Source organism: Anolis sagrei, chromosome X, assembly GCF_037176765.1.
Source record: "Anolis sagrei isolate rAnoSag1 chromosome X, rAnoSag1.mat, whole genome shotgun sequence".
Lineage (NCBI taxonomy): Eukaryota > Metazoa > Chordata > Lepidosauria > Squamata > Dactyloidae > Anolis > Anolis sagrei.
Genome location: NC_090034.1, coordinates 42,996,465 through 43,023,764, shown reverse-complemented (window position 1 = coordinate 43,023,764; position 27,300 = coordinate 42,996,465). Strand labels below are relative to the sequence as shown.

At 43.2% G+C, this 27,300-nt stretch overlaps 1 protein-coding gene across 4 annotated transcripts in view; it reads left to right on the top strand.

The window, feature by feature from the left end:
- NOS1 (nitric oxide synthase 1) overlaps window positions 1–27,300 on the top strand; it is a 220,834-nt gene that overhangs the window by 116,980 nt on the left and 76,554 nt on the right. For all 4 annotated transcript variants that reach the window (XM_067473256.1, XM_067473257.1, XM_060785472.2 and 1 more), the window contains one exon: window positions 9,493–10,644. In XM_067473256.1, the coding sequence (XP_067329357.1) occupies window positions 9,908–10,644 (737 nt within the window). In that variant the 5' untranslated portion in view covers window positions 9,493–9,907. The remainder of the gene's footprint in view (window positions 1–9,492; window positions 10,645–27,300) is intronic.

Below are 27,300 nucleotides of genomic sequence, written 5' to 3'. Positions count from 1 at the left end.
AAGGAAGAAGGGATGGAGTGGGAGGAAGGAATGTAGTAGCACCTTTAATACTAAGTGCCACGGGCTTTCGTGGATATAAACCCACTTCTTTAGATACAGTACAGTGCGGTATCTACATCTGAAGAAAGAAATTTATATCCACAAAGCTTGGAACTAAATTAAAAGCCAGTAAGTCTTAAAGTTGCTACCACATTCCTGTTGCTTTTCCCGCTTCTTCCTTTACTCTGCAAGAGACTAACACGGCTTTGAAAACTGCCTTGTTGCAACAACTTCATTGGCTGCTTATCTGTATCTGGGCAGAATGCAAAATGCTGGTTTATGACTGTAAAAACCTCATTTAATCCAAAGTACCATATTTTCCCATATGGGACAACATAGGTTTTCAAAACTTCAGGGGAGGCCCTTCTCTCCAACTTCTCTCCCTCGGTAATACATTGCGAGTGTTATTGTCAGAGAGCACCTGGGTATAAGAAGCTGAATCACATTGTGCCTTCAGCAGGCACAGAATCAGAGAGCTCTTCCTTCGGGCTTTGCCTTTGGAGAGTGTTTGCTAGCCTGGAAAGTGGTGAGGCTTCTCATCTGCCTCTTGACATTTCCCTAAGAATTGTTTTAAGGAGTTTCAGTGAGCTGACATGTGATGGGCTCTAATGGGGCTATATGTCTGGCAAAACAGCCTAATGACCGCCGTGTTGACAAGCAAGTTTCTTGATTCGGGTCTAGCTGTCCTGTCACTCCCCTGCGCACTGCCTCCTCATTTGAGGCTGAGCCCGTTAGTAATGATACCTGCTGTCCCATTAACAGGTTCCCCGTAATAAGGCTGGTAGACAGGAATGAGGATTACCAAAAGGGCTTTGGCTTGGGAGGGGGTCTTTTAGGGGGGTCTTTCTGACAAATTGTCAGAGCTCCTCTTCATGGGAGTGTGAATCTGGAATGCAACCAAGTGGAGGAAAGTGGGTGTAATAGAGAAGATGAGGATAAGTCTGAAATAAGTGCAGGATCTGGTGAAAGGCCTCTCAAATCCATTGGCTGGTCTGCTGCTTATAGGAAGCCTATCAGCAATTTGGGAAAGAGGGACAGAGTCCAAAATGCTGAGATGCCAACTTCTGGATTGGGCCGTCTTCACAGTCTGCCCCACTAAGAGAACATACATTGTGTTTGCCTTTATGTTATCTTCCTTATTTCTATAAGGATCCCTGTTGGTTCTCTTAGACCTCTCAGCGGCCTTGGATACTGTATACTTCGGTTTCCTTCTGAGATGCCTTGCAGGAATGAGGCTTGAAGGCAAAGTGGCTCCGGTCCTTCCTGGAGGGTCGTTCTCAGAAGGTGTTGTTAGGAGACACCTGCTCGGCCCCACAACCTTTGTTCTATGAGGTCCCGCAGGGCTCCGTATTCTCCCCCATGTTGTTTAATATCTACATGAGCCACTGGAGGAGATCATCCAGAATTTGGAATTCAATGTCATCTGTACGCAGATGACATTAAACTCTATCACTCCTTTCCACCTGCTGCTAAGGAGGCTGTTCAGCTCCTGAACCAGTGCTTGGCGGCAGTGACGGTCTAGATGAGGGCAAACAAATTGAAATTTAATCCAGACAAGACAGAGATACTCCTGGTTAGTCAGCAGGCCAAACAGAGCATAGGGTTACAGCCTGTGCTGGATGGGGTTACACTCCCCCTGAAGACACAGGTTCGAAGCTTGGGAGTTCTCTTGGACTCATCACTGAGCCTGGAACCCCAGGTTTCAGCAGTGACGAGGGGAGCATTTGCACAATTTATCATCATCATCATCATCATCATCATCATCATTTAATAACTTATTAATCGCCCTCCATCCGAGAATGCTCTAGGCGATTTACAGCTAATTAAAACTTCTGTGCCTGTTGCACCTGTACCTTGGGAAGCCAGACTTGACCATGGTAGTCCATACACTTGTTACATCCCGAATAGACTACTGCAACGTGCTCTACATGAGGTTGCCTTTCAAGACTGTTCAGAAGTCCCAAGTGGTACAACGGATGGCATCCAGCTTTCTTACCAGAGAATAGAACAGGGAGCATACAACTCCTCTGTTACATCAGCTCCACTGGCTACCAGTCTGCTACTGAGCACAATTCAAAATGCTGGCTTTAGCCTATAAAGCCCTAAATGGTTCCAGACCAGTTTACCTATCTGAACATATCTTCCTTTATGAACTAGTTCAAGTGTTAAGATCTTCTGGGGAGGCACTGTTCTTGGTCCCACCTCCATCACAGGTGAAGTGAAATGGTGCAACGATAACAGGAACAGCCTTGGATTTGGATATTGGGTTATGTGATTTTAAGAATTTTAATTTTGAATTGTTTTAGCAGTTATTTTGAATGCAGATGTATATGTCTTATTTGCTGAATATGTATTGGATATTGTGTGTGTGTGTACTTTATATTCCGCCCTGTCTCCCCGAGGGGGGTAAGGGCGAATTAGAATATGCATATATGGCAAATATTCAATGCCATTATATAGTTAATAAAGACAGACAGTACATAAACAGTGGGAAAGGCTTCCCATTTTTTTTATCTTTTTCTATCTCTGGCATCTGGAGGCTGTGCTCGACTCCAGCAATGGGGGGGGGGGGGGGGCTGTCGCTTCATCTTCCATGCCGAGGAACTTTGTTATGCCGGCATGTCCGCATGGGCACTTTTTATTACTTCTCTGCCAAAGCAGTACCCATCCACCTATCCACATTGCTGTTTTCGAACTGCTAGGTGAGCAGAAGCTGGATTGATAGTTGAGAGCTCACCCCAACCTGGGATAAAACTGTCGACCTTTTGATCGGCAAGATTTTCTGCAGGTGGCAGTTTACCCTGCTGTGCTCTGATTGCAGGTGAACTATACAACCCAGTTCCTACAACTCCCAAATGTCAAGGCCAGTTCCACCCCAAACCCACCAATATTCAAATTTGGACATATTGGGTATGTGCCAAATTTGGTGCAAATCCATTGTTGTTTGCATTCACAGTGCTCTCTGGGTGCAGATGAACTATAATTGTATAATTGTATGGCAGTGAATTGTGCCTTTATGTGCCCCGCTTTAAGCCCCCTTCAAATGTATTGAATTATGATAAAAGTAAATTAAAAAATTAAAAAGAGAAGGGCAGAATATAAATATGGCAGATAAATAAATAAATTTGCTCTATACTTTATACATTTGCTCTATACTTTTATGTGGGCAACCCGCTTTATCTTTGGAGATGCATTTTTGCCTCTTTCTTGATTTCATACTGTTTCAGACTAAATCCCTTTTGGTTCCAGATCGTATTTATCCTACGACATGTTGAGCAGTATACTTTTGGTATTAATTTACATTTCGGAGGGCATACCATCAAGTATTCACCCCTCCTAGGATGCCTCCCCACCACGTTTCAAAGCAGTGCTACCCTCGGAAGGATGTACTTTATGTGAAGGATGGGAAATTAAGTTATCTTTCAAGTGGTGACATAGGTTGACCCTTTTGCTCAATGGAATGATTCTGTTCAGAATGAGCTTGGAAGCTGAAAGGACTTCCCAGAGGATTACAGTGCATTGCTGTGTGTTCTGCTCTTTCAGATGTATTGTGTTGGTATTACTGTTCCCCTACCAGTGGGGAGGCCAGGGTTTATCTACATAGGTTTTTAAAAAATCATACTCACCCCATAGGGTCTCTTATCCTGACACCCCAGGACCATGACCTTTTGCTTACAGTGGCTTTTTAAGGCTTTAAACCAGTTCAGGAAAAAAAAACTTGCCTTTTATTGCATGGCTTTAAAGAAAAGTCAGACTTTTAGGCGGGTGGCCGTCTCTCCAGGTGTCAAGGCTTCGCTGTGTTGCATCAATAGGAGCATAGTGTCTAGATCTAAGGAAGTAATGCTACCCCTCTATTCTGCTTTGGTTAGACCACATCTGGAATATTGTGTCCAATTCTGGGCACCACAATTCAAGAGAGATATTTACAAGCTGGAATGTGTCCAGAGGAGGGCGACTAAAATGATCAAGGGTCTGGAGAACAAGGCCTATGAGGAGCGGCTTAGGGAACTGGGCATGTTTAGCCTGAAGAAGAGAAGGCTGAGAGGAGATATGATAGCCATGTATAAATATGTGAGAGGAAGCCACAGGGAGGAGGGTGCAAGCTTGTTTTCTGCTTCCTTGGAGACTAGGACACGGAACAATGGCTTCAAACTACATGAAAGGAGATTCCATCTGAACATTAGGAAGAACTTCCTGACTGTGAGAGCCGTTCAGCAGTGGAACTCTCTGCCCCGGAGTGTGGTGGAGGCTCCTTCTTTGGAAGCTTTTAAGCAGGGGCTGGATGGCCATCTGTCAGGGGTGATTTGAATGCAATATTCCTGCTTCTTGGCAGGGGGTTGGACTGGATGGCCCATGAGGTCTCTTCCAACTCTTTGATTCTATGATTCTATGATTCTAAGGGTAGGAGGCCAGGGTGGCTGGAACTGGCTCTTTCCCACATGGCATTTTTAATGTTCTTTTAAAATTAAAAAAATGTGTGTGTGGATACTCGCATATCAGTATATTAGCATTAGCACAACTCCATTTAACAGATAGTGAGACTGCAAACAGGTGTAATTAGTTATTATTATTGGGTTGTTGTGTGTTTTCACTTCAAACTACAAGAAAGGAGATTCCACCTGAACATTAGGAAGAGCTTTCTGACTGTGAGAGCTGTTCAGCAGTGGAACTCTCTGCCCCGGAGTGTGGTGGAGGCTCCTTCTTTGGAAGCTTTTAAGCAGAGGCTGGATGGCCATCTGTCAGGGGTGCTTAGAATGCAATTTTCCTGCTTCTTGGCAGAATGGGGTTGGACTGGATGGTCCATGAGGTCTCTTCCAACTCTATGATTCCACGATATGGCATATGTTCTGCATCTCAAAAATTAGAGCTAATGGGGGAAAACAGGTACCATTTTTGGAATCGGCAAATCAAATATACTCAGAAACAAGGCTAACACTGGAGATGCCAAAATGTGTGTTGGCCAGTGTTATATCAACTGAAGAAGACCAAATCATTTTAATGTGTTGTTGAAGGCTTTCATGGTCGAAATCACTGGGTTGCTGTGAGTTTTCCAGGCTGTCTGGCAGTGTTCCAGAAGCATTCTCTCCTGACATTTCGCCCACATCTATGGCAGGCATACTCTGAGGTTGTGAAGTCTATTGGAAACTAGACAAATGAGGGTTATATATCAGGTTTATATATCCTGGACATTCCACAGATATATAAACCCAACTTGTCTAGTTTCCAATAGACCTCTCAACCTCTGAGGATGCCTGCCACAGATGCAGGCAAAACATCAGGAGAGAATGCTCTGGAACATGGCCAGACAGCCCAGAAAACACACAACCACCCAGTAATTCTGGCCGTGAAAGCCTTCGACAATACAGTTATTATTATTGCTGCTTCTGCTGCTGTTACTTAACATTTGTACAATAGTTCAAGTGTCTAGACTGCTCCATATACACAATTAGATGTGTGTATGTTTGTATGCACAAAGTGATTTATGGTTTCTCTTTTTCCAATGTGAACTAAGTCACAGAGCCTTGTTTGGAGATGAGGAATTGAGGGTGAGAGTAATTTTTCTTTCTACCTGTCCAATCCCTTCATGGTTATTGCACAGATGACCATTAAACTAAACCTCCTTTCTCAGCTATCAGGGATTGTGAGTTCGATCACATTGTCACTTCTTAAAACTCTAATTCGAAACTGTGAAGAGCGCTTTTCCCTTTACTGTCCAAAATATGGTGACAAATCCAATTGTGCAGATAGGGATGGTTTCACAACTTTCCTTGCTTTGCCCGTTGGCCCCCTTCAACTTCTTCCCCCATCCTCCAATCCTCTTTTTTCTCTCTTTATATTGAGCCTACAAAACAATCCAAGTCAGTGATAGCTCAAAAGATGTCGCCGTTCATTCTTTTTGTGTCACATTTTGGGTGGATCATTAAAAGGAGAAGAGAACTACTTGACATCTGGGAAAGTGGTAAAAAGGGCAAGAAGGTGTTTAAAGGTTTAGAAATCCACGCACAGCTGGGTCAGCTGTGCACAAAGCCCACCATTGTTGACAGTGATTCATGTGCCAAAGTGCACCCCAATAAATAGGACTGATAGGAGGGATGTTGCCAATTGCCGTTTCCTTGAAAGGCTCCAGATTGTTTTGACTTCAAATGTGTACACATTTCCATTTCAGCAAAGAACTTTTATGTAGATTTTCAGAAAACAATCTCTCTCTTTGGTTTTACAGCATGTGTGTAATTGTATACACATCAATGTGTACTGGAAAAGGCCTAATTACACTTGTAGTTTAGTGAGCCACAGCACCACTCTGAGAATGTTAACCCCCCACCACTGTGTGCCTTAAACTCCAAGCCCCAGAATTCTGCACGAGGCAGCCACAGGATTTCAGATGGGATGCATACTCATTGCCTACTTTTTCAGCTCTAGGCCAGGTGTCCTCAAACTTTTAAAGCAAAGGCCACAGACTGTTGGGGGTCAGACTATAGTTTGAAAAAACATGAACGAATTCGTATGCACACTGCACATATCTTATTTGTAGTGCAAAAAAAAAAAACCATGAAAGAGCAATACCATATCTATACACATAATAAAAGTGAAAATGTGTAGATGTGGCAAAGTTGTCCACGTACACAGACAGCCTCCCACCTCCACAAACAGGCCATAGTTCCAAGCGCTGAGAAGCCTCCAAAGGCACTCATAGAATCATAGAGTTTGAAGAGACCTCGTGGGCCCTCCAGTCCAACCCCCTACAAAAAAGCAGGAAAATTGCATTCAAAGCACCCCCGACAGATGGCCATCCAGCCTCTGTTTAAAAGCCTCAAAGAAGGAGCCTCCACCACACTCCGAGGCATAGAGTTCCTCTGCTGAACAGTTCTCACAGTCAGAAAGTTCTTCCTAATGTTCAGATGGAATCTCCTTTCTTGTAGTTTGAAGCCATTGTTCCGTGCCCTAATCTCCAGGGCAGCAGAAAACAAGCTTGCTCCCTCCTCCCTATGACTTCATCTCACATATTTATACATGGCCATCATGTCTCCTCTCAGCCTTCTCTTCTTCAGGATAAACATACCCAGTTCTTTCAGCCGCTCCTCACAGGGCTTGTTCTCCAGACCCTTGATAATTTTAGTTGCCCTCCTCTGGACACATTCCAGCTTGTCAACATCTCCCTTCAATTGTGGTGCCCAGAATTGGACACAGTATTCCAGGTGTGGTCTAACCAAGGCAGAATAGAGGGGTAGCATGACTTCCCTGGATCTAGATACTATACTCCTATTGGTGGAGGCCAAAATCCCATTGGCTTTTTTTGCTGCCGCATCATATTGTTGACTCATGTTTAACTTGTCCACGAGGGCTCCAAGATTGTTTTCACACGTACTGCTCTTGAGTCACTGCTCTCGAGCTCTCCCCCAACTGACATTGCAGGTTATAGCAAGTGCCATGAATATGTAACCCAAACCCTGCCAATGTCCTCCCCAAACACTAATCACCCAAGGAATGCTTTCATTCAGGGAGAATTTTATCCTAGATTTGATGTGTTTCCTCCACCACAGGCAGGCATCCCAGGGTTCCTTGTGTGGAATTTGCATGAGCCTGCCCACTGCCTCTCCCTTAACCCTTTCGTACCCTTTCCTATGGCAGGCAGCAAACACAGAGGAATTGATCAGCAACTGAACAGACTGGAGGGGTTTGGGGGACTGACTCAACAGGATGGAAGTTGTAGTCCACCCTGCATCAAGGCAGAGCGCTCTGATCTCCTTCAATAATTGACTTTGTCCACATTTGGCACACAGAACCCCCATGACTACGTTTGGGGGAATTTACCTTGATTTATAGGAGTTGTAGTTCACCTACATCCAGAAAGTACTGTGAACCCAGCCAATGACGAATCTGGCACACAGACCCAACATGGCCAACTGTGCATACTAGCAAGGTTTGGCCATGATTGCCCTGGGAATTTGGAAGTTGTAGTTCACCCTTTTCCAGAGAGCACAGAACCCAGCTGACGACGGATTTGGACCAAACTTTGCATACAGAACCAACATGGGCAACTGTAATTACTGGCTGGGTTTGTGGGTGATTGTCCTGGGAATCTGGGAGTTGTAGTTCACCCAGATTCATATCTAGATATGTAGTTCATATCTAGATATCACTGAACCCAACGAATATCGGATCTGGATCACACTTGGCACACAGACCCAACATGGCCAACTTTGAATAATTGCAGGGTTTGGGACATCCTTATGCATTTTCTATTGGGATCATTCATAAAAAACAAAAGGAACAACTGGCTTTTTTTTTCTAATAAATATCATTAAACATTACCAAACTTCAAAAAACGAACAATGCCTTTCTCAAATAACCCGCGCCAGATCCCCAAGCTAGTTTAAAATGAAGAACAAGTTTAACCAACATAAATGTACCAGTATTTCAATGGGAAGTGTGAAGTGGGATGAGCTTGGAGGATTGCATCCAGCCTGTGGGCCTAGGGGCCCTGTGTACAGAGAAAGTCTCTTTTAGCACTGTTGCATGTACAGAGAAAGTCTCTTTTAGCAGTATTGTCCACTTCCAGGTTTGAAAAGCGTGTGCACGTGCTCCCACACACCAAACATTTGCTATAAACCATCAATTCCTAACCTTTTTTTGACCAGGGACCACTCTCCAACATTAGTACCAGAAGGGTTACGAATCAGTTTTTGTTCAACTTTAGATTTGGTTTGGTCATTTGGGGTGCTGATTTAGAAAATTGCATTGGAAAGACCACATCAGCTCTTGTTTCTGATACAGAACATATGCCATCCAGTAGTCGCTATCTGCTCACCCACACAAAACCATATTTAATAAGCCTTGGCACTATAAGAGGGTGTTGAGAGACCAGTCACTCTCGTTGCAACAATGTAGTAATGGTGAGGCTGCGGACCACAGGTTGGGAACCACTGCTATAAAGTGTTTGCCTGTCTGCCGTGCTAAAAGAATCCATATACTTGATCAGACTAATCAAAACTTGGGAGTTATCTAATGGGACCAAAACAAAGTCTGTGATAAGGTTTGGAGTGTGATATGACAATTACTTTAGGTAGCTTCCAAATAAGCATGGTGACTAGCTAGACTGGCCTTTACACATGTGAGGTTGAGGGTACCCAACAGTCATTATTTCTGGTGAGAACAGATCTGGCCAATGTGATGTATGCCTTAGTTGCAGTCTTCCAGACCACATGATCTTTACTTCACTGGACATTAAATATTCATTTAGTTTCTAAAATCATATATAGAATAATTTAAAGTGATAATAAATTATCCGAGCAAAATCAACATCAGCCAAGAAATACCACAAAAAAATCTCAGTGTATTTGTGTGTCTTTCTGGCAACCTACAACTCTCACAGATACCTGTCAGAGATGATACTTTGTTCCATCCAACCTGGTCTCTTTATGTTTTTTCTCCCCTCTCTATTCTACCTTATAGGTAAAACTGATGTGAAGTGAACACCAAAAGCCTCTAGAGTTGAGCAAGGACAATCTTTCCTGACTATTTATTTAGCGGGAGATGTCTCCTTCTGTTCACCTGCCATTCCACACAGGATCACTTGCTCTGTTGCATTCCAGAACTGAGGCCATAGAATGACAAAAGAGCTCAGTACAGGTGAAGTGAACAACTCATGACCTCCAGGAACAAACTTAGTGGTTCAAAGTGTGAAGAAGTGATCATCACCCAGTGTAGTATTCCTCAACAGAAATAAAGCAGCCTCCTCTCTCTCTCTCTCTCTCTCGCTGTTCCCATCTTTATTTCTAGAGACTGGTGTCTCAGCTGGAAACCAACCGAGAGACCATCGGTGTATTGTTCACACTTGGTCACAAAGCTGGAAGATTTAAGGACTACAATGGAAGAGAATGTGTTCAGTGTACAACAGATTCAGCCCAATGTCATCTCAGTAAAACTTTTCAAGCGGAAGGTTGGGGGCCTTGGGTTCCTGGTGAAGGAACGCATTAACAAGCCACCAGTGATCATTTCTGATTTAATCCGAGGAGGAGCAGCCGAACAAAGTGGTCTAATTCAAACTGGAGACATTATCCTAGCCGTCAATGGGAGGCCCCTAGTGGATATGAACTATGACACTGCTCTGGAGGTCCTGAGGAGCATTGCTTCGGAGACATACGTTGTCCTTATCTTAAGGGGCCCCGAGGGTTTCACCACCCACCTGGAGACAACCTTCACCGGTGACGGGACACCCAAAACTGTCCGTGTGACCAGGCCCCTGTGTGTGACTCCAACTGTGGTCAGCCTACCATCAGACCCAAGCCTCCAAGTCAAAGGCAAACAGGAAAGTCCTGACCACACAATGGGTGGCTCCGTCAGTACTCGGTGCACCCGAGAGAATGGACCAGGAGATGAGACTTCAGTGCACGTCAACGGGGTGGTTGCCAACGCTGTTCCCGGAGACGCTCTGAAAGGAACCGGGGAGGTTTCTAATCTCTGTGTTAATGGCAGTGTCGAAAACAGTGAATTGCTCAAAGAGATCGAGCCAGTCCTGGACTTTCTGAAGAGCAACAATGAGGAAGTCAATGGAGATCTGCAGCACAAGATGGAAACAAAAGATGTCGAAGTCCAGGTGGATGGGTAGGTCTCTTTTCTATCTGTACTTTCATTTAAAATGTTTGTCTCTCTATTATGCTGTATCAATCCAGATACTTGATATCACATTTGGTGTGCTGCCTTATGAGACCAAAATGACAACTATAGCAAATCAATCAACAATTTTTTGTACTGTTGAACAAACTTGGATTTCTGCATGTTTTTGCTCTGTCCACTTTTGACTGCCATTTTGAGAGGAATTCTAATGAAAATATGTTAAGAGTAGTGGCGGGTTCTTCAGGGTTGAGTGTGTTTCATGAGTTTGCCTGCCTTTTTAGGGAGAAATTCGCTCTATTTCTTTTAAAAATTGAACGATTTTCAAGGATGGTATCCTTGAAGGGACAGGCTTGACTCTAAAGGAGCTGGGGGTGGTGACGGCCGACAGGGAGCTCGGGTGTGGGCTGGTCCATGAGGTCACAAAGAGTCGGAAGTGACTGAACGAATAAACAACAAAGTTTTCTCTATTCTTTAAATGTGGGAGTTGGGAGCTTTGAGGATCTGGGAGGGCACTTTGCAGATCAGCCTCCCTCACACCTCCTGAATTTTAGAGATCCATATGGTTTATTTATTTTTTTCTACTGCATTAGTACACCCCAGCTTGTGGGGGGGGTTGATATTGTTGGTCCATTTTGCCTGGAAATGAATGAGAAATGGATTTGAAGAATGGTAGGCAGTACTAGGCAAATATTTATTTCATTCCAATCATAAAATGATCAACATAAAATGAGCTAGCCCTATGCTGGACAGAATCAAGAGAGTCACACTCTCCTTTCTTGCTCTGCAATCTAACATTTTCGAAAGGATGCTATGTTTACAAATGCACAATCATGAGAAATTAATTCACTGTCCTCTACAGAAAACCCACATTGCCATTATCAAACTGCCCAAGTGAGTATCAGCAGACCAGAAGAGTTTTGTAAGGATTGCTATGCTGTTTATAGTTTTGAATAAAATCCAAGGTTACATCTAATTTAGTTTAGTTCCAGCTAAATTAGAGCTGTTGAATGGATGAGATTTGTCAAATTAACACTAATGTAAGCCCCATTGAGTCAATGGGTCTACTTAATTTGAACTAACAATTGGATTTAGCCCATTACCAGTAAAATTGTGTTTTTTGCTTCCAGCAGCTGGGAAGATTAGAACCAAATGTGTGCCGCCCATCACTTTCCCATGGAGAGTAATCTCTTTAATTGAATGTTCATCAAAGTATGCTTGGTTGATGTGTATTTTTAGTAGCTTTGACTCAGAACTGGTCTGTCAAATTTAATGCTTGAAAATTATTGCATTTAAGGCACATGTGGGTCAGGTTGCTCCTACTGAAGGTTTTGTTATACTCACAGAAAGCATAGTTTTGTCATTTGCGTCTATTTTACATACAATGAAAGGAGCTAAACTATGAAAATTACATCATTGACCCACTCCGTTGTGCCATGGCTTCAAAATGCCCTGGTGTGCATTCATTTGGGCAGAATCAAGAACTATTCTTGACAATATCTGCTGTGCCCCTGCACATCATTGTAGGAACATATATAATACTGACAGTTGGATCCAAGTACAGTAGAGTCTCGCTTATCCAACATAAATGGGCTGGCAGAAAGTTGGATAAGCAAAAATGTTGGATTAAAGACCAGCCAATTATAAATCAAATTACGTTATGATTTTACAAATTAAGCACCAAAATATCATGTCTTACAACAAATCAACAGGAAAAGCAGTTCAATACACGGTAACATTATGTATTTATGAATTCAGCATCAAAACATCGCACTGTATTGAAACAGCACTGGATCCGGACGGGAGGCAGACTGCACTGGTTAATACAGAACGTTGGGTGAACGAAGGTTGGATAAGCTGTATAGAGATTCAGGAAATTGGTAGTGTAGCGAGGTAATATTAGGCTCTAGACCAGTGATTCTCAACCTGTGGGTCTTCAGGTGTTTTGGCCTACAACTCCCAGAAATCCCAGCCAGTTTACCAGCTGTTAGGATTTCTGAGAGTTGAAGGTTAAAACATCTGGGTACCCACAGGTTGAGAATCACTGCTCTAGGCTAAATAGTCTTACGGGAATGTCCCTTTTCAGTGGTAATATGTATTTACATGGCTTTCTTCAAAAGATGCTGGATCCTGGACAGAGAAGGGAGTTCCTCATCACCTGCTGTGGTGTTGGTTTTTTAAATTAGAGGTGACAAAGATTGAACTGGACCTTTTGCATACAAAACACATTCCCTGCTGCTGAGGTTGAGCCACTCCGACCAGTGCTTCCCCTAGCATCTCATTGTGCTCTTGTACCTTTCCTGTTAATGTCAGTGGGGTTCACCCAGCATCTTCAGAGGTACAGGTTGTGGCCTGTCCACAGCAAGAGCTTTACTGCAGGTCCCTCCATACTAAGACCACCACTGTCTCATCCAACACAGAAGACCAGATCTTGAAATGGGAATAAAGTCAGATATCACTTGGGGTAGATGCATGGTGTCCATGAAGGGCATGAATTCCTGTGTTGACTGATGGCACCAAGTAATTAAGACTTGCAGCCTTTGTTTTGTGTATTTTTCTGTAGAAAAGACATTCTTAGTTACAGCGAGATACCTGGGTATTCAAGGGAACTTAATTCATTGATGGTTATTTTCTTCCTGCTTGTTAGATTGTCTCAGGTGCCTGTCTCCAGCTGCTGTCAGGCTTGTCTCTTTTTTAGCTTCTGCTGTGCTTCTTTTCTCCATAACTGAATGACAAGGGGATGTGATCAAAGCTGCTAGTAATAATTCCCTCCAAGCTTTGGGTTGGATAAGCAGCTTTATTGGCAACAAAGCTGGCAGGGAAAGCCATGGCAATGGCTCAGGCAGGGAAGCGCTTCAAGCCTGCGAGTCTGTTGACCGGCCCTTTCTTTGGGCAGGCTGGGATGGGGAATGAGAAGAATATCCCATTCAGGAAAGGGTTCCCCTGCTAAATAGGGGATTGGTGGCTACAACCTGAAGAGTCTACATCGTCGCCTGTGGCTTTTTGTATATATACTTCAACAAAATAATATTAAAATTTGGCAAGGCAACCAAGCTGATTTCTGTGATCTGTATAAATTATGCAGATATGCACAATATCTCCTATTTTGCATAATGTCTTCAAAAATGTTTCTGGCTTTATGTTAATTTGTTCAGCCTCTGCTTGTCAAAGGGAAGGTCAAAGAAACTCATTGAAAGACCCACAAAGTTACAGATCACCTTACTCAGTAACTTTTTTTGGAATCTAAGGTTTTCTATGGCAATACTTGCACTATGTAGTACACTGCAACTAGAAAGTCTAGAAAGTTGCTCCCTTTTAAAAAATAGTGGTGAAAATCCTAGTTAGCAGGAAACCCAACAGTTAATGTTACATTGTCCTGCTTTTCCACATCGCCTTAGTAGAAACACTGATAAATACACAGCTCTCTGCACAGGGTGTGTTTCATTTGAATGGCTAGAAAGAACTTCGCAAAAAAGCAAAACTATCAGAAGACATAATCTGTAGAGAAGCCATCTCCAAATTTTTACTCTCCAGATATTTTGGACACTCTGTCTCATTATGCCAACGGTTACAGATTGTTTTTGCCACAATAACAATGACAAGTATATTAGGCATGGAAACTGTTTAACACTCCAGATTTTGTTGAAGTGCAAATCCCAGCATTCCTCTTCATTGGCTGCACTGCCAAAGACTGGTGAGAAGGGAACTGGGATCCAAAACATCTGTAGGCTACATAATGTCTGCCACTAAAGCATATGAGGAAGACAGAAGATAACACTCTGGAAGGACTGAAGCAGATGGTGTCTGGTTGGACAGAAATGTGGAGGAGTCAGATGGTGCTCCATGTATTGTGCAAGTGCACAGACTAGGGAGCTTCTGCTTTTGTCTCCTTCCCAATCTGTTCCGCCACGCCCAGAGACAAAATACCAGCACAGAAACATTGCAAAACAGTACTGACATCGAGGTGCTTCTTATCTAGATGCCCTTTTCCTTCTTTCTAAAACTGAGGAAAAGCAGACTTCCTCAACAGTAAGTGAGCTGTGCCATAATGAACCCCATTAATTGCTGAGCCACGGAAATCCCTTCTGTGCCAGTGGTGGTACATAACTTCTTTCAGTGCTAAACCTATTGAAAAATATCTTGCTGCTGAAAAGAGTCAAATCTCAGGGGCTACACAGACCTTTGAAGGAAACGTAAATTGTGGATTCGGAGGAGATATGGCATAAAGGTTTAAAGCAATGCATCTATGGGTGAAGGATCGTGAACAACTGTACACTTTCTCATCACTTCCACAGAACAGTTGAGCACCAACAGTTGGAAGACCACTGGTTCCCAATCTCTGGATTAATGAAATAGACACACACATACACACACACATCAAGAACCATTCTGATTGGCAAGTTTAAATTATTAATAGCAGTGTTTAAGTATTAGCAATGCTGAAGCTACTGCATTGACCACCAAATATAAAGCAAGCAGGAGTTAATTGGTGTATGATATCCAAATATCATACAATTATCAGGGCCTCAGTGGCGCAGCGGGTTAAACTGCTAAGCTGCAGAACTTGCTGACCAGAAGGTTGGTGGTTCATAGCCACAGTATGGGGTGAGCTCCCATTGTTAGCCACAGCTTCTGCCAACTTAGCAGTTCGAAAACATGTAAATATCAGTAGATCAATAGGTACTGCTTCACCGGGAAGGTAACGGTGCTCCATGGAATCATGCTGGTCACATGACCTAGGAGGTATCTATGGACAACGCTGGCTCTTTGGCTTGGAAATGGAGATTGGCACCACCACCACCCAAGACTTAATGTCAAGGGGAAACCTTTGCATTTACCTTATCCAAATATCATTGAATAAACCAGGATTTCAATGCAACTTAAAACTTTATGTTGATAGATTTTCAAATGCAAATGCAATCTAGAGAGTGGATGATATGACAACCAGTATCAATGTTCCTTGCCCCAGGAGGCACTGGAAAAAGCTCCACACCCCCAAGTAACTGGCGAAGTGGGTAAAAATAGTACATGGCTCATCCGGTGCCCACTAACCTTGTTCTATTTCTGCCCCCCTGCCTGAAGATGCTTGTCATGTCCTATCTCCTTAGAAGCTGCCAGCTCTTTAGTCTAGACTTGCTCCCCCTTTCCTTCATGTCTTCAGACTCCTTTTCCTTTTCCTTTAATTTCAATAGTATGCAAGGGTCTAGCTGCCTCCCTGGCTGGTTTCCTACTCCTTGAGGATTTACAAAAGTCTTTGCTGTTATTCTTGAGGCCATTGGCAATGCGTTCCTCAAAATCCTGTTTTGCATTCTTAATTTTCTTCCACTCACATTTCCCTTTGCGTTCTTTTAAGTATGCTTCATGTGGGCAAGATGGCCAGTTTCCAAAGGAAGTTTTCTCATCTCAAATAGCTTATTTCACAGTGTGGATTGGCCATGCTAGCAAGTGGCCTCTTGGACCTTGGATGTCCCTTTCTGACCTGCAGTAAAATCCTCTCTTCCTGGGGTATGCATCATATAATTGACTTTTTCTGGTTATTCAGCTGAAATCTCCCCTTTTGGTCAAATAGGATTGTGCTGGAACTCTGTAGTACCCTCCCACTCACGTGTAAACTAAATTTGATAGTTTTGTGATCTCTATTTCCAAGAAGTTTAATTACTATCTCATCTCTCATCTCTCACTATGACTCAGACAGTACCATTAAGTATTACATCTCAAGGTTACTTTCTTTCAGGTTGATCCATAGCCATCTGCTTTTAACCCTTCCATTAGAAGCAGTTCATTCATTTTTGGCTGAAAAAAAGGTAGTCCAGGAAGTCTGGAGGGGTTGGGGATTGCAAAATCAGTATGCAGTTCCATGCCCACCATTTGTATCAACCAACATTGCCTCCAATATTCCCCTCCATAGCTTTCCAACAGAGCTTATGTCCAGAATCTCTGTCGAGTATGTATGCTTTCTTTAAAATTTGACTTTCCCCAGAGGCTTCTGACATTAGGATGAAAACACCTATCATCCCTCTTCAGAGGAATCTGATACACACATTTTCTGTTTTTAACCTCTTCAACTGATTATCTTGTCTTCTTATATGATCACGATCTGTTTCTTCTCCTGCCCCCATTTGTGCAATTGGAAGCATTTTCGCTTTCATGCTTTGCGGATGATTCAGTCCAAGCCAGGTGCTTCTCACTTCCGGTTCACTCCCCCCATGCTTGGTTTTAAAGCAGCTCTCCTCCCTTTTGTATATTATACACCAACAACCTCTTCCAAGAAACTCTGAATATGAAAGGGGTTTGCAAGAGTGGAACTGGCCCGTGTCTTTGGCCTAGATGCCCACCCCTGCTCTACATCATTCTTTCATTCGTTAGGGAGTCATTGAGACTCCCTAACAGGATTCATGTACCCATGTGTATGGTACAGGACCTCAGTCAGGCTGCTGGAGCCCCACAGTCACATTGCCCCTATTGAAGCATCTCCATTGGCTGCCAATAAGTTCCTAGTTTCAGTTCAAAGTGCAGGTTGTTACCTATAAAGCCCTAAACCAGTGTTTCTAGACCTGGGGGTCAGAATTCCTGGTGGGGTTGTCAGAGAGATCGCCAAAGATCATCAGAAAACACAGTATTTTCTATTGGTCATGGGGGTTCTGTGTGGAAAGTTTGACCCAATTCTATCGTTGATGGGTGAACTATAGATCCCAGCAACTACTACTCCCAAATGTCAAGGTCTATTTTTCCCAAACTCCACCAGTGTTCACATTTGGGCATATTGAGCATCAATGCCAAGTTTGGTCCAGATCCATCATTGTTTGAGTCTACAGTGCTCTCTGGGTGTAAGTGAACTACAATTCCAAAATTCAGTGTCAGTGCCCACCAAACCCTTCCAGTATTTTCTATTGGTCATGGGAGTTCTTTGTGCCAAGTTTGGTTCAATTCCATCATTGGTGGGGTTGAGAATGCTCTTTGATTGTAGGTGAATTATAAATCCCAGCAACTACAACTCCCAAATGACAAAATCAATCCCTTCGCAACCCCACCAGTATTCAGATTTGGCTGTATGGGATATTTGTGCCAAATTTGGTCTAGTGAATGAAAATACATCCTGGATATCAGGTATTTACATTAAGATTTATAACAGTAGCAAAAATACAGTTATGAAGTAGCAATGAAAATAATGTTATAGTTGGGGGTCACCACAACATGAGGAACTGCATTAAGGGGTCGCGGTATTAGGAAGGGAAACTCTGCCCTAAACAGTTTGGGTCTGCCTGTCTTTGTAACCCCATCCACCCCCCCACCCCCCATGTACCTGCGTGAGTGTTAAGATCTGCCAGGGAAGCCCTCCTCACAAGTGCAGTTGGTGGGAGGGAGGGAAAAGGCCTTCTTGGTGAAGGCCCCCCCAGCTTTGGAACGCCCTCCCCAGGGAGATTAGGCAAGCCCCCACACTGTCCTCATTGTGGAGGGATTTGAAGACTTGGGTGTTTAAACAAGCCTTTGAGAATGTATAGCCCCAATCGTCCACAATTATGACACAGCACTGCACTTTCATCCCATGCCCTTGTTCCTTAGCTGCAATTTGCACTATTCCGTTCCCTTGTCTTGTTTACAGTCTGGCCATGTCTTAAGATAGTTGTCACCATAGGTTATTGGGCGTTGTTCTGAGTTTTAAATGGTTGTCTTATATACTACTGGTATTGCTTTTTGTATTGTACTGTGTGTTCATTTTATGCATTGTTTTAGGCACTTTGTGTCATATGTTAGCCATCCCGAGTCCCTTCAAGGAGATGGAGGTGGGGTACAAAAATAAAGTTGTTGCAGTTGTTGTTGTTATTGGTGCCAATATGCACCAAAAACCTGGCTTCTCTCAAATGCTATTCCTTAGGCTAGCTAATTATTACTCTTTTCCACCTAATTCCAGAGAAGCTGTCTGCAATGGACTGGGTGCACACAAACAAGCTGAAGCTTCAGTCAGGCAAAACACAGGTGCTTCTGGTCAATCAGAAGGTAACCCAGGGAACAGGGATTCAGCCTGTGATGGACAGAGTTACACTCTCCTTGAAGACACAGATTTGCAGCTTGGTCTTGCGCCTTGATTCAGCTCTGAGCCTAGGCCTCTTTAGTAGCCAGGATCCAAACTAGTGCATCTTCTGGGAAAGGTCTGCGCTGTCTGTAACAATACACACCTTTGTCACATATTGTTTGGATTACAGGCAGTCCCCTAGTTACAAACATTCAACTTTCAAATGACTCATAGTTGAGAACTGGGGTGAGACAACAGGAAATAGGAGAAATCTACCACTCTGAAAGGAAATTCACTCTTGAAAGAGTTTTCATGGGGAAAAGGGATCTCCACTGTAGCTTTCTCTCCAATCTTTGCTTCCACAACAAGCTATTTTTTTCAAATTCCGATTTTCACAGGGACAGAAAGTGGAGGAAAATCTTCTGAGTATTGGTACAAGCATATACATATAGAGAGGGGGGGGGGGAGTTACACTTTAAAAATGGCCCTGTTCTGACTTAGATACAAATCCAACTTAAGAACAAATCTACACAATCTTTCTTATTGGTAACTTGAAGACTGTCTGTACATCCCATTGCCCTCCCAGGCAAGCAAGAAGCACTACAAGAGCTGGCTGGCAAATGCTGTGGAGAAAGCAACACAAAAGCAACACTAGAGGGCAGCAGAAATGAGGTGAAATCTTCTGAGCAGGGGCACAGACAGCAAACAAACATCTCAGGGGTATTGACTCTTCCCTTATGCTATCCATAACTGTGTGTGTGTGTGTGTGTGTGTGTGTGTGTGTGTGTGTGTAGGCTGAAGTTACACAAAAAAAAACCCTGTTCCAACTTAACATACACACTCAAGAACAAACCTACAGAAACAATCTTGTTCATAACTTGGGGACTGCATGTAGTAGGACATACTCTTATGTCAGTGTTTCTCAACCTGTGAGTCCCCAGATGTTTTGGCCTTTCAACTCCCAGAATGGCTGGGATTTCTGGGAGTTGTAGGCCAAAACACCTGGGGACCCACAGGGTGAGAAACACTGTTCTACAAAGCCATCCAAAGAGCTAGATATCAGTTGCTCCAAAGAGCTGTAGCCAGATTGCTAACTGGGGCTGGCGACAGGGAACACACAACTCTTGTGTTGGAACAGCTCCACTGGGCACTGGTGGGTCTCTTCAAAGGGCTGGGGATTCCTTCTAAAGCCCTATCCAGCTTGGGTCTTTCCTTATCTCCCTGTATGAGGCCACTATCTCATACAGGGCTCATATCTTGGCTCATATGGTGAGAACAAGGGAGTGGGCCTCTCGAGTTCCTCCTCCTACGCTTTGGAACGGCCTCCCGAGAGAGACTCCTTGTTCTTCTTTCGCCAGCAGGTAAACACATTCTTATCCCACCAGAAGAGATTGGTTGCAGTGGGCTTTTAATGACATGGTGCACTGCTTTGTTGATTTCTTTAAATATGGTACATTTTAAATAGTTTCACTTTACAGATTGTTCAGTTGTAACTATCTTCTACATTTATATTTTTGTCTTAATGTTTTTCTATAGTTTCTAGTCTAAACTTTAAAAAATAAGTTATACACCATCTTGGGTCCCACTACTGGAAAAATAGAATATAAATGAATGAACTAAATAATACAGAAGTCTAAATGTCACTTCTTTCAGACATGAATGCAGGTTCTCTTCCCAGCTGTCAGCAGTCTATCATAACACAGAGATAGGAATGGAAATAATATTGGAAAAGGTTGTTTAAAAACAGGTTTCTTGGGTTTTGGAAAATTCTGATGAGGAGAACGCTAGACAGGCTTTACATTTTGAGATTTGTTTGAACAATGAAATGCACAATTTTTTGCACATGTGTAGCAAGAAAATAGTTTCTTGCACAGGAAAAACATTTCTGCATGGAAAATAACATTTGACACAGAATAAATCCTGAAAAATAAAGTCTTTGAAAATTGCAGTTTTCAGTAACAAATGGAAACATTAGTCATGGCTGCCTACAATAATGGATTATGAAGACCTACAGAGAAACAATGTGTGCTCAGCTTGATATTATAAGTGGAGACACGGTGTTTAGAAATTGCATTGTGTTCAAAAGAAACAGGTAGCTCCTAATGAAGACTCTGTTATTCATACATCTGCCAAGTGAAACCTAACTGAGTTGCTGTTTGCTTTAAAAGATGTATAGATTCGGGCTTCTCCAGCCATGCACTTTTTAATATGTTATGTAAAAAAACAATACAATGTGAGCATTTGCATTTAGATTTTGAGTGTGACGTGAATGTACGTAGTATTGCAAATGCATAGTCATGTCTCCTGTGAGAGTAAGAACTGCTTTGAGTTCTACTTCATACTACTTACTGATTGAGAGCTGAACTGGAACTCTACCAAAACACCAAAAAGGAGTCCAACGAGCTGCTCTGTTTCCTTCCCTGTTTTATTCACCACAGGTAGCCCTCCCCTCTTTCCTCATCCAACTTTTTCATCCTCAGGAACCTAAGCCATTTATTTATTTATTTTATTTATTTACAGTATTTATATACTGCCTTTCTCAGCCCAAAAGCGACTCAAGGCAGTATATAAATACAGTAAATTGTGCCTCTCCCATTTCCTCGCGTTCTCTCCTTCCTCAGGAGTCTTCAGAGAGACCTCTCCTCATTTTTGGTCCTTTAAAAAGCTATGCAGTTCCACAGAGGCAACATCATCATCACTCCAAACCCTGGTTTAATAAGGAATGCATAAACACAAAAAACCCCACTTTCTTCCACCTACCAGGCTTTTCAGGCTAATAATTCAGCAATAACGGCACAAGAGCTTCTCTATCAGAAGAGACACTATAAGTTCCTGTTGGTTCAGAAAAAAAGGGATGACTCGAAAAACAATTGGGCACGGCTCATACAAGCTGTTCAAACTAAAGACCCAGCTACCTTCTGGCACATTATATAATGTACAGTCAACTATGTCTGTCCCTTCATGGATCCTGGGATGCATATTTTTGGGATATATATGCAGTGGGAATGCCCGTTCCATCCTAGATTCGGAAAATCTCCCGACATGGCCTGCTGTCACTCTGACAGAGATCAAGAGCCTTGTCAACTAATTACAGCAAGGAAAGGCCCCAGAAGAAGATCTCATTCCTTTGGAAGCCATCAAGAACAATCTAGACTTCTGGGCCCCTATTTTAGCATCACTTTTCACCTGCATTGACAAGTACGGTCAAATTCCAAGGACTGGGGGATGGCAATCATTGTCCCCATATATTTAAAAAAAAGGAAAAAGAGATGGTCCAGCGAATTACAGAACTATTCGCCTTCTTATCACTATCAGTAAAATTTATGCAAGACATCTAAAAGGGAAACTGCAGGATTGGGTGGAAAGCATATTAGCTGACGAACAAGCTGGATTTAGGGAAGGACGGTCTACAGTAGACCATTACCTAGTGCTCCAGCATCTGATAGAAAAATATTCCACCAAAAGCTCTGCATCTCTGTATGTGGCCTTTATAGACTTTTAAGGCTGCCTTTAACTCCATCTCTAGGACCAAGCTATGGGAAAAATTAGAAGGCACCTCAATCAACAGATGGCCTTCTAATTTTTCTAATCTTCATCTTATCCTTCAACTCCACGAAGGGACATCTCTCAAAATAAGATGGAACCCGCAAGGCCACCTCACTAACACAGCCAGAACAGAGAAAGGAGCAAACAAGGCTGCATCTTAGCCCTGTCATTGTTCAACCTATACATCAACTCTATGGTAGACCAATTGCACAACATGCACTTTCACCCTCCAAAACTCACGGGGAGACATATCTTCACCCTACTTTATGCTGATGACGCAGCTCTGATATCAAGAATATCAATAGGCCTCAAAAGAGCATTGAAAGCATTGGTACGATATTGTAGGGAGAATCAGTTACAACTTAACTACCAGAAAGCGAAAATCATGGTGTTTGCCAAAAGACCTAGGCTTCACCACTGGAGTATAGATGGAAATAAAATTGAGCAAGTCCCATGTTTCAAATATCAGGGGGTAGTCCTCTGCCAACATCAGAAAAGCACATGGAGTTTATGTGGCTGAGAATGCACAAAGGAGTTTGTCTGCCATACTAAAATACTAAGGTGGACACTTTATACTCAATCTTTTTGAAGCCAAGTCAATGGTGCAACTTCTTTATGGTTTCCATTTTGGTCCCTTTTCTGACTTTGCCCCACTGGAGACCGTTCAATCGAATTTTTTAATATCGGCCCTCCAGGTACCAAGGAGCCTGGCTCCTTGAGAGTTGAGGTCAGTGTGTGGGTGGTAATATTGAATTACTGGTTCAGACTATCCCTCTCTCCTCTGGGCCTTGCACCTCTCTATGAAGGACAACTTTCCATCCACTTGGCAAAGGGAGATAGCAGGCAAAATTGCATCTCTGGGTCTATCCCCAGAACTACGAACCAGCATGGGATATGACCAAGCCAAATCCGAGATCAAACAACGAATAACAGACATTGAGCGCCAAACAGATCTATCTAGTGCCCTTTATTAGGGGTGCAAACAGTAGGGACTGTACCTCCCCTATGGAATATCTTACTGTGTTGGGGGTAGCCAGCCATCGGAGAGCCTTCACCTTGGCACAATGCCATGCACTTCTTTCTGCCGTACTGGAAGGTCGTTGCCAGAAGACCCCATACTCTGAAAGGCTATGTCCCTGTGATTCAGGTCACATAGAAACAACGGAGCATGTGCTTCTGCAGTGCCTGTTTTATAAAGACATTTTCTCTTGTCTCATCTTGCCATGGACAGTTAAATACCCAGGACACTCTGGACAATTTTATGGAGCCCTGCTGCTCTCAGACACAAACTCAGCCGTGACGTACAACGTCGCTAAGTTTCTGCACTGCTGTAATTAAAATCTTGAGGGCGATAATTGAGAGTCAAAAGACCTAAGCTTCACCTCTGGAATACAGATGGGAAATCAGATATAGACTGATATTTATAATGTTGGATATCCCTTCCCCACCCCCCACCCCCCGGTGCCATCCCCACTATCTCCCTTTAGACAGCCTTCGGATGATCTTGTGGGTTGAATTGGGTTTTAATAACTACTTGTATATGGTTTGTAGCCTAGATTTTAAAATTTGTTGAAGTTTGAAGTATATAACCCCTTGGGTTTGACATGGATGTGCGGGACTGGGTCCCCCTGTTATGATCTGGTTATCAACCATAATAAAATTTACTTACTTACTAAACAGTTGGGAATCTATGCAGACATATGACAGTAACTCGGATTTCCCAATAGATTTACCAATAAATACACTTACCTGCAGAATATGGTGGCTGAAAAGTGGAAGTGGAAGCCCTGTGTTTTGCAGTCAGTACTTTGGAGAGGAATTAATGGAAGGGTATAAGGAAGTTACCCAGGACTTTGTGGACTGTACTTAGGGACTTTCTGAGCTTTTGCATCATTACTATGCGTTCTCATTTCTAAATCTACTGATAACCTCAATCTAAATAACATCCTATCAAGTACATCCTAGACCTCAGAAGGAACATAAACTGTAGTCTTTACACGCCTACTGTTGAACAGGTACCTGGTGCCTGAAACAGAGAACTATTAATGGCCTGTGAAGAGATCTAGTCTGAGGCACCTGCCAAAGTTCCCTTCATGCTCAGCTGGGAAGGCAGCCACGGCCAAATGCCTCATGACAGATTGTTTAGATGCCAGGCTCATGTTGGTGGTGCTACTGGGCCAGGACTGCAGGCCAAAGTCCACAACCCCACTCAGTTGAACAAGCAGGAGGACCCTCCCGCAACACAACACTTGCTGGCATACCACACTTGGAAGTAAGTGAAGGAATACACATTGCTGTTGAAGCAGGTGGGCTGGTGGCCCAAAGCCTGCCATTCTTATTAGGGCCAGTTGTGTGCGTAGGGAAGCAGAATGGGCAGGGATAAACTTCTTACACTTTCCCATCTCACCATTTTTCTGCCTAAAATATTTCAGCACCTCTTTCTCTTTTTCCCTTTGGAGCAAAAAAGCCATTGGGAGAGGCGACTGAGTTGACAAATGTTGATGGGGAAATGAATCAACAAGTCTTACCTTACTGAAAGTTTGCAGTTGCTGTGTGTCTTCAAGTTCTTTCTGACTTATTATGGGGATTTCTTTGGCAAGATTTGTTCAGAGTGGGATTGCCTTCTCCTGAGGCAGAGAGCATATGGCATGCCCAAGGTTAGCCGAAAGGGTTGCATGGCCAAGCAGGATTTGAACTCTGGTCTCCAGAATCGCAATCACGTTGTTGTTATTATGTTTATGTTTATTATTATGTGTTTATTATTATGTTTATTTTTATTTATACCCTGCTTTTTCTATCCACAAAGGAGATTCAAAAGTGGCACCATCCTGGCTGTAGCTTCCATTCTCTGTGCCCACGTGATTGGGGAAAATTTAGCTTATATTGATTATTCTGATTCTGTTAGCAAAGGGTAAGACCAGACGGCCATGCTGGATATGTCCCAAGGCCTACCTTCCCAACCCGCAGGTCTTCCAGTCCTGCTGGTGCTCCTTTTTCCCACCATTGCCTGGGCTCTCTGAACATTCAGACAGTGACAAAAAGAACAAGTGAAGCACTCTTCTTCATGTGTCTTGCATTCTGCCTCTGGGTAGGTACATGAATTGGGCCCACCAAAAGCAGACAAGAGAATGGGCAGGAGTGAGGTAGAGTCTAGAGAGATACAGCATCTTCTCCCACGAGCCTATCCAAGTTGGAACTAGTGCTGCAAAGAGCTTTTTGAACCCGTGTTCTCTGGCGGAGCCGAACAGTGCCCCAACAACTGCTTGCATTGTTCAAGATTGCTTACAGCTCCTACACATTAATTCAAGCAGGGAAACTTGCTGGGATGATAATTGACAGGTCATAGATCCAATAAATGCAAACTAAGGAAAGCCATCTAACTGCAAAGGCATAGAACTTTAAAATACATGCAGTAATCAACAAATAGCAAGATAAGCTGGAGCTCCTGGTGCGGCTGTACCAGAGCACTCCTGGCCTAGATTTCTCAATGGCAAGAAATCTACACTATAAAATTACCAAATCCGATTTGGTGACAAAACAGTTATCTATCTAATCAACAACACAATATCACAAATTGGTCTGTGTAAAACAGAAACATTGCCATTTGGCACACTCTTAGTTTTACCTTCCTCACCAATCCATCCGGACTTGGCAAGGTCTCTATAACTTTGGCCAAAGGCCACTTGAAACGAGGTAAGGATTTGTCTTTCAGCAAAACAATATCTCCAACTTGAAGGTTGGGCTTAGAGTCTTTCCACTTCCTGCGACTGGAGCTGAGCCAGGTACTCTGCCTTCCAGCATCTCCAAAACTGGTTGGCAAAAGTTTGAGTTTGTTTCCAGAGTGCTTTGTAAGATCCTTTGGGGACAGGGTACATAATTTCCTGCCATTCAGAAGTCTTTTGAGTCAAAATGGAAGCAGGAGTGAGAAGCTGTGGAATGTCTGGTTGCCCCAACAAAATTTGTGCCACAATACGATCTGATCGTCCTAACAGGACCCCTGATGGAGATAAACCTCTTTAAAGCATATAAAAAGGCAGAAGTATCCATACACTCAATCACCTCGATGTGAATGGCTCGGATAACTAAACAGGTGAAGATGACTGCCCATCTTTTATTGTTAACAGGGCACCCACGAGTTCTAGTAACCAACTCCCACGGACCAAACACATCAATACCAATATGGGTGAAAGGAGGGTCAATCTGGGTCCTATCGGGGGGTAGTTCTGACATAAGTTGGCTTTGGCAACTGGCTCTTAGCCTCCTGCATGTAACACATTTATAAATGACACTACTGACTAGCCTTCTAGCATTGACTAACCAGAAACATTGATTTCTCAGTGCCCCTTCTGAAAGGGACCTGCCCTGATGCTGCACCTTGCCGTGAGCATAGCGAACCAACAAGGTGGCTAGATGCCCTTTTGGGATGATGACAGGGTTTTTGACGCAGTCAGAAAACTTAGATCTGTTTAATCTCCCACCCACTCTAAGGACTCCCTGAGAGTCTAGAAAGGGGTTCAACAACTTAATACAGCTGTCTTCAGGGATACTGGCTCCCCTTTGAAGGCAGTCGACCTCTTCTTTAAACATGTCCCTCTGGACAGACCTGAAAATCCAATTCTCAGCCTTCAAAAAGTCTTGGCCTTGGGGGTTGCCTCCCTTCTTTTGCACAGCTAAATGAAAGAGTCTGGCCACCATGCCCTTCAGCGTGGGCCAGCTTCAAAAACATTCAAAAATTGATGAGTCCAAAACTCCAACTAGCTTGCTGTGCTCTTAGTTGTTGCTTTGCAGGATTGAACCTCAGGAAGGTCCGGATCCTCCGCAAATGAAAAAACCTTTGGAAAGTCAGGGTTGGCTAGGCACTCTGTTCCTGTTAGCCAGGTGGAACTTAAAGTCTTGTGTGCAGAAGCGCCGTGACTAGCGATATCCGCAGGGTTGTCGTCGGTAGCCACATGATGCCAATGATCCGGAGTGGAGCTTGCCAAAATAATGTTGATTCTGTTATTAACATAAACTTTAAATCTTTTGGTGGTGTTTCTCAAATAACCCAACACTATCATACTGTCAGTATGAAAGAAAGTGTCCGAAAA